Source organism: Silurus aristotelis (genome assembly GCF_946808225.1).
Source record: "Silurus aristotelis genome assembly, chromosome: 9".
Classification (NCBI taxonomy): Eukaryota; Metazoa; Chordata; class Actinopteri; order Siluriformes; family Siluridae; genus Silurus; species Silurus aristotelis.
In genome coordinates this window covers 31,136,961-31,144,460 of record NC_139582.1, presented here as the reverse complement: position 1 = coordinate 31,144,460, position 7,500 = coordinate 31,136,961, and the positions used below count along the sequence as shown (strand labels likewise).

The following is a 7,500-nucleotide window of genomic DNA, read 5'->3' as shown; positions in this document are numbered from 1 at the left end:
CACACGTCCGATTCACTATACTGCCTATTTCACAGCTGTTTCATAGCCACCTTAATGAGCATGCAAACGAAAAGCATACCAGTGTGTGTGTGTGTGTGTGTGTGTGTGTGTGTGTGTGTGTGTGTGTGTGTGTGTGTGTGTGTGTGGTTTAGGTGTTGGTTTGAAAATTGAATTCGGAAGGCAGCAGGAGGTGCAGAATGACAGTGCTCTGTGTAAATAGGAGAGAGTTAACACCTAATCAAACCTGAAAAAAACAACATCTAAACACAAGAAAGAAAGTGAAGCAGCTGCTCTGAAAAATGGAATGTAGAATAAAATCAGGACTAAATGTCTCCTCGTGCTCCTCACTGTGAAAAAAAGGTCAAAGTTGATTAGAACTCCTGGCAGTTTCGGGGTGAACTTGTAGCAGGTCTGAGGGTAGGAGATGATGTGAAGCGAGGCGGTGTGTGTGTTCCTGCCAAAAATGTCACATCGCAGCAGCACTTTACAGTAACATGTGCCAACCTGTCCTACCTGCCAAGCCTTCTCCTGTGTGTGTGTGTGTGTGTGTGTGTGTGTGTGTGTTGTCAGATGGTGTGCCATTTCCTGACATCGCTGCTCGTCGCTCTGCTTTATCATTAGTGATGGTATCAGGGATAAGACCAATGCAGAGCACACACTCAACTTAAACACATCTGAAGAAAAACTGATTTCTCCTCAACTACATCATGAGAAACCATCACTCATCATCTACACCATAAGAAACCATCACACATCATCTACATCATGAGAAACCATCATTCATCATCTACATCATGAGAAACCATCACTTATCATCTACATCATGAGAAACCATCACTCATCATCTACACCATAAGAAACCATCACACATCATCTACATCATGAGAAACCATCACACATCATCTACATCATGAGAAACCATCACTCATCATCTACACCATAAGAAACCATCACACATCATCTACATCATGAGAAACCATCACACATCATCTACATCATGAGAAACCATCAATCATCATCTACAGCAGGGGTTTTCAACCGGTGGCTTTTCAACCTGGTGGTCCGCAGCGGCATTGCATGTGGTCACACACACTAACACACACACACACACACACACACACACACTAACACACACACACACACACACACACACACACACACACACACAATAGTGGGCCGCGGATTACTTCTTAGTCAGAATGGTGGTCCCTGGCACAGAACCAGTTGAAAACCCCTGATCTACAGCATGAGAAACCACACACACACACACACACACACACACACACACACACACACACACACACACACACACACGCACACACACACCTTGTAGCCCACAGGCAGGTCGTAACAGTCCTGTGTGCACTGATTGACTCGTCTGTTCAAACACTCGTTTATGTTGCAGTTCCTCTCGTCTGCATTGGTCTCCGCAGTCGTCGTGGAGATCGCACACGCTCAGCAGCGGCACGCAGCGGCCATTAGCGCACATGAAAAATGAGCCGTTGCACAAACTTTCTAAATCACAGCAAAACACAAACATACACACGTTTATCTGCAGAAGGTCAGACCAGACATCACACATCATAAGTACAACGTTCCTGCAGGGTTTCCTCCCACATCTGGACTTCAATCAATCATTCAAACAAGCCTTGCCTGCAGCCGAACACTTGGGGTTCAGTGGCGCTTCATCCGATTGGTCGAGACAGTCATGGAATCCGTCGCACTCCCATTGGACGCTGGGCAAGCACCGCCCATCTGAGCACTGAAACTCCGCCTTCCCACAGGCAGGATATTCTACAAGAATAAAGAGGAATCCTATTTCGTGTTTCTTTACTTAGAGTTACAACACGACTCAGACTGCCAGTGACTTCCCCTACGTAAAAATCCTCATATCTGGTTTGAACTGTTTTGGTAACGTTTCATCACCATGTCCAGCTTTTCTTGTTAATGTGTTTGTAAATAAATAAATTTCTTCTCCTCTGGCAGTCGTTGTGGAATAAAAAAATGCTGAAATCCACATGAATAGATGTGAGGCTGTGCAGTTTACTACAGATGTGGTTTGTGACTACTGACGCTCTCTCTCAGAAAGGCAGAGGGAGACACAGAGAGACAGATGGAGACAGAAAAACAGAGGGAGACACAGAGAGACAGGTGGAGACACAGTAAAGCAGAGAAAGACACAGAGAGACAGGTTGAGACAGAAAAACAGAGGGAGACACAGAGAGACAGGTGAAGACACAGTAAAGCAGAGGGAGACACAGAGAGACAGGTTGAGACAGAAAAACAGAGGGAGACACAGAGAGACAGGTGGAGACACAGTAAAGCAGAGAAAGACACAGAGAGACAGGTTGAGACAGAAAAACAGAGGGAGACACAGAGAGACAGGTGAAGACACAGTAAAGCAGAGGGAGACACAGAGAGACAGACACAGAGAGACAGGTGAAGACAGAAAAAAGGAGGGAGACACAGAGAGACAGGTGAAGACTCAGAGAGAGAGAAGGAGACACATGGAGACACAGAGAGAGATAGAGGAAGAGACAGAGTGAGAATGAAATAAGAGGTGAGTATTGATACTCACTGCACTGGAGTGATTCATCAGATCCGTCACCACAGTCATCATCACGGTCACATACAAACCTCTGTGGAATGCAATCACCATTACTGCACCCAAATGCCTCCTCAGAACACGAGAGATTCAGAGCTGAGAGACAGAGAGAGACAGAGACAGAGACAAAAAAAGTGTAAGAGTGTGAGTGTTAGCGTGAGTGTTAGTGTGAGTGTGTGTGTGTGTGTGTGTGTGTGTGTGTGTGTGTGTGTGTGTGTGTGTGTGTGTTTTTTTATTAGTGTGAGAGTGTGAGTGTTAGTGTGAGTATGTGTTAGTGTGAGTAACTCTGTAAGTGTGACTCTGTAAGTGTGTGTGTGTTTGTGTGAGTGTGTGTGTGTGTTATTGTGACTATGTGTATTAGTGTGAGTGTGTGTGTGTGTGTGTGTTAGTGTGAGAGTAAGTGTGTGTGTTAGTGTGAGTGTGTGTGTGTGTGTGTGTGTGTGTATGTGTGAGTGTTAGTGTGAGTGTGTGTTAGCGTGAGAGTGTAAGTGTGTGTGTGTGTTAGTGTGAATGTGTTAGTGTGTGTTTGTGTGTGTGTTTGTGTGTGAGTGTGTGTTAGTGTGAGAAAGTAAGTGTGTGTGTGTTAGTGTGACTATGTGTATTCATGTGTGTGTGTGTTAGTGTGAGAGTGAAAGTGTGTGTTAGTGTGAATGTGAGTGTGTGTGTGTGTGTGTGTGTGTGTGTGTGTGTGTGTGTGTGAGTGTTAGTGTTAGTGTGAGTGTGTGTTAGCGTGAGAGTGTGTGTGTGTGTGTGTGTGTCTGTGTGTGTGTTAGTGTGAGAGTGAAAGTGTGTGTTAGTGTGAATGTGAGTGTGTGTGTGTGTGTGTGTGTGTGTGTGTGTGTGTGTGTGTGTGTGTGTGTGTGTGTGTGTGAGTGTTAGTGTTAGTGTGAGTGTGTGTTAGCGTGAGAGTGTGTGTGTGTGTGTGTGTCTGTGTGTGTGTGAGTGTTAGTGTTAGTGTGAGTGTGTGTTAGTGTGAGAGTGAAAGTGTGTGTTAGTGTGAATGTGAGTGTGTGTGTGTGTGTGTGTGTGTGTGTGTGTGTGTGTGTGTGTGTGTGTGTGTGTGTGTGTGTGTGTGAGTGTTAGTGTTAGTGTGAGTGTGTGTTAGCGTGAGAGTGTGTGTGTGTGTGTGTGTGTTAGTGTTAGAGTGTTTGGCGCTTTACCACATCCGGCTGTTGCAAGTTCATCACTACCATCCGGACAGTCTCTCTCTCCATCACACACCCATCGTCTCGACACACACACGTACGACTCGAGGCAGCGGAACGCCTCAGGGGCACATGACACCAAGCCTACAGGGGACAAAGGGGTAAGAGAAAAAGGGGGCAAGGGGCTTTTAGATTCCTTTTATTCCCTGACTCCCCAAGTGACTGACTCACTTTCTAATCTCACCCACCTCCTCACCCACCCTCTCACCCACCCCCGGGGTAGTACTCGCTCATGATGACAATCAGCTCGTGTTCACTCTTTAATGTTGGGCTGTAAATCCACAAAAACAATCAAATAGTAAATAAAAACTAAATAAACCCAATTGCAGCCTCTTTAAGACTGATTTAGTTCCTCTGACAAATCAGACACCAATCACAGACACACACACACACACACACACACACACACACACACACACACACACACACACAGAATAATGAGCTAAATAAGGAAAGTACCACAGAGCTGAGGGTTTTCATCGGCACTGTCGCCGCAGTCATCCTCTCCGTCACACAGCCACTGACGAGACACACATCTGCTCAGGGAGCAGGAAAACTGATCACTCGCACACGAGAAATCTACAAACACAAACACACACACAGATTCATTATTACAAGTTCAAATGACTCAAATATACAAATAAGTAGAACAAAACAACATTATAACAATAACAGCAGACCTCAGTCTGAGCAAACAGGTATCCTCCACCCTCATTCTGAACACTGGTATCCCACAGGACTGTGGTCTGAGCCCACTACTCTACTCCCTGTTCACCCATGACTGTGGCTCCTCTGTATAACTCCAACATCTTCATCACGTATGCAGATGACACCACAGTGGTAGGCCAGATCAGCAACAACATCGATCAGTTCACAAACCAGTTCTGGTTAAGAAGGCACAACAACGCCCGTAGTTCTTGAGGAGTCGTAAGAAAGCTCATCTGTTCCCAGAGAGTCTAACAAGTTTTTACCGCTGCATTATTGAGAGCATCCTGACCAACTTCATCACTGTATGGTATGGAGGCTCCACTGTGTGTGAACACAAAGCCCTGCAAAGGCTGGTCAAAATCGCCCAACGCATCACTGGCACCCAACTACCTGCCACTGAGCACCTTCACCACAACAGATGTCTGTGTAGAGCTCACAGCATCATCAAGGACTCTTCACATCCCAGTCACAAATTTTTTAACCGCCTTCCATCAAGAAGGAGATACAGGAACATACACACCAGAACCAGCAGGTTCAGGGCCAGCTTTTTCCCCTCCACCATCACCCTAGTGAACTCTACACTACACTGCTAGATCACTGGATAAACACTGGATAAACACTGGATTAACACTGTATATAACGTCTGTACAAATATACATATTGTATTTTTTATAATCCACTTTTTCTACACACATTGTGCCTTACATAGATCTGCACTATTTTATATATCTGCACTATATATAAAATATATATATATATATATATATATACATACAGTGAGGAAAATAAATATTTGAACACTGCTATTTTGCAAGTTCTCCCACTTAGAAATCATGGAGGGGTCTGAAATTGTCATCGTAGGTACATGTCCACTTTGAGAGACATAATCTAAAAAAAAATATCCAGAAATCACAATATATGATTTTTAAACTATTTATTTGTATGATACAGCTGCAAATATTGAAGTGTATTGAAGTAGATGTATGTGGAGGTGCAGTTGTGGCTCCAGTGAAAGGAGACGTGTTGAATTGTGTGTGTGTGTGTGTGTGTGTGTGTGTGTGTGTGTGTGTGTGTGTGTGTGTGTGTTTCTGCTGGAGATGATGTATGTGGAGGTGCAGTTGTGGCTCCAGTGAAAGGAGCCATGTTGAATTGTGTGTGTGTGTGTGTGTGTGTGTGTGGTGTGTGTGTGTGATGAGGTGAACACGCTGCTTCTGCTGGAGATGATGTGTCTGTGTGTGTGTGTGTGTGTGTGTGTGTGTGTGTGTGTGTGTGTGTGTGTGTGTGTGTGTGTTGGTTTAGTGATGATGTTCATTGTGACTGTATGAGATCCTGTGTGTGATCTACTGCACTTCTCTAGAATACTGATGATCTCTGTAGACTGGAGTCATAATGATGGGATTAAGAGTTTGATTGGTTCAGGACAGAATAAAAAAAAACACCTGGATATATTCAGAGCAGGAGAACCGAATCAGGATCCTCCAGGTCTCACTTTGTTTCTCCAGACACGAGTCCAGCAGAGGTCTCAGAGCGTCAAAACAAGTCCAAGTGAAAAAGTGATTTAACTCAGAACCATTAACGTGTGTTTCGGGTTTTTACACAAATTTTACACCCCCCTGAATTAAGTGATTTCCTCTGCGCTCGCACCCACATTATATCTGAAGCCCCGCCCCTTATCACTCCCACCTACTCTTAACGCTTTGGGGTGAAGTGCGGTGTGAAAGCAAACACACACAATCGAGTCATGTTTCAATAAATAGATAAAGCTATAATAATAATAATGTGTGTGTGTTGTGTGTGTGTGTGTGTGTGTGTGTGTGTGTGTGTGTGTGTGTGTGTGTGTGTGTGTGTGTGTTAAATAGAAAGGCTGTGATGAGAAGAGTCTTTAATTTATATTCATTCCAGTGGATTTTGTTCATTTATTTTTCTGTTTATTTTAATGTTGTTGAATGTGTTTACAAGCACCAAACAAAATTATCAACATAGTTATAATTAATGTGAACAGCATTCTAACTCTCTCATACACACACACACACACACACACACACACACACACACACACACACACACACACACACACACACACACACACAGGAGGTGAGTTTGCTCACTACTCAGCTGAGTGATTTAGTGATTTAAAAATAGAAAGCAAGGTCACAGAGAGAGAGGCAAATAGGGAGAAAGGGAAAAAAAGAGGGAGAGTGTAAGAAGTGTGAGGGGAAAGTGTGAGAAGTATGTGAGGAATGTGTAAGGAAAGTGTGATAAGGGTGTAAGGAGAGTGCAAGGACAAAGTGGGGAGTGTGTGAGGAGAATGTGAGGAGTGGGTAAGGAGAATGTGAGGAGTGTGTGGGAGTGTGCTAGGAGTGTTCGAGGAGAGTGTGAGGAGTGTGTGAGGAGTGTGCTAGGAGTGTGTGAGGAGTGTGTGAGGAGTGTGTGGAGTGTGCTGAGAGTGTGCTGAGAGTGTGCTAGAAGTGTGCTAGAAGTGTGTGAGGAGTGTGTGAGGAGAGTGTGAGGTGAATGTGAGGAGAGTGCGAGGAGTGTGCGAGGAGTGTGTGAGGAGTGTGTGAGGAGTGTGCTGAGAGTGTGCTGAGAGTGTGCTGAGAGTGTGCGAGGAGTGTGTGAGGAGTGTGTGAGGAGTGTGTGAGGAGTGTGTAGAGTGTGCTGAGAGTGTGCTAGAAGTGTGTGAGGAGTGTGTGGGGAGTGTGTGAGAAAAGTGTGAGGAGTGTGTAAGGAGTGTGTAAGGAGTGTGTGAGGAGTGTGTGAGGAGAATGTGAGGAGTGTGTGAGGAGAATGTAAGGAGTGTGTGAGGAGTATGTGAGGAGAATGTGAGGAGTGTGTGAGGAGATTGTGTGGAGTGTGCTAAGAGTGTGCTAGGAGTGTGTGAGGAGTGTGTGAAAAGTGTGTGAGGAGTGTGTGAGGAGTGTGTGAGGAGTGTGTGAGGAGTGTGTGAGGAGAGTGTGAGGAGAATGTAAGGAGTGTGTGAGG

General features: G+C 44.9%; 1 protein-coding gene across 1 annotated transcript in view; it reads right to left on the bottom strand.

The window, feature by feature from the left end:
• The window catches only part of LOC310731639 (low-density lipoprotein receptor-related protein 1B-like), a 192,181-nt gene that overhangs the window by 40,410 nt on the left and 144,271 nt on the right, over positions 1-7,500 (bottom strand). Inside the window, 6 exon segments of the mRNA XM_083551296.1 lie at positions 1,327-1,419; positions 1,421-1,515; positions 1,654-1,794; positions 2,579-2,701; positions 3,766-3,894; positions 4,270-4,389. Of these exon segments, the coding sequence (XP_083407422.1) occupies positions 1,327-1,419; positions 1,421-1,515; positions 1,654-1,794; positions 2,579-2,701; positions 3,766-3,894; positions 4,270-4,389 (701 nt within the window).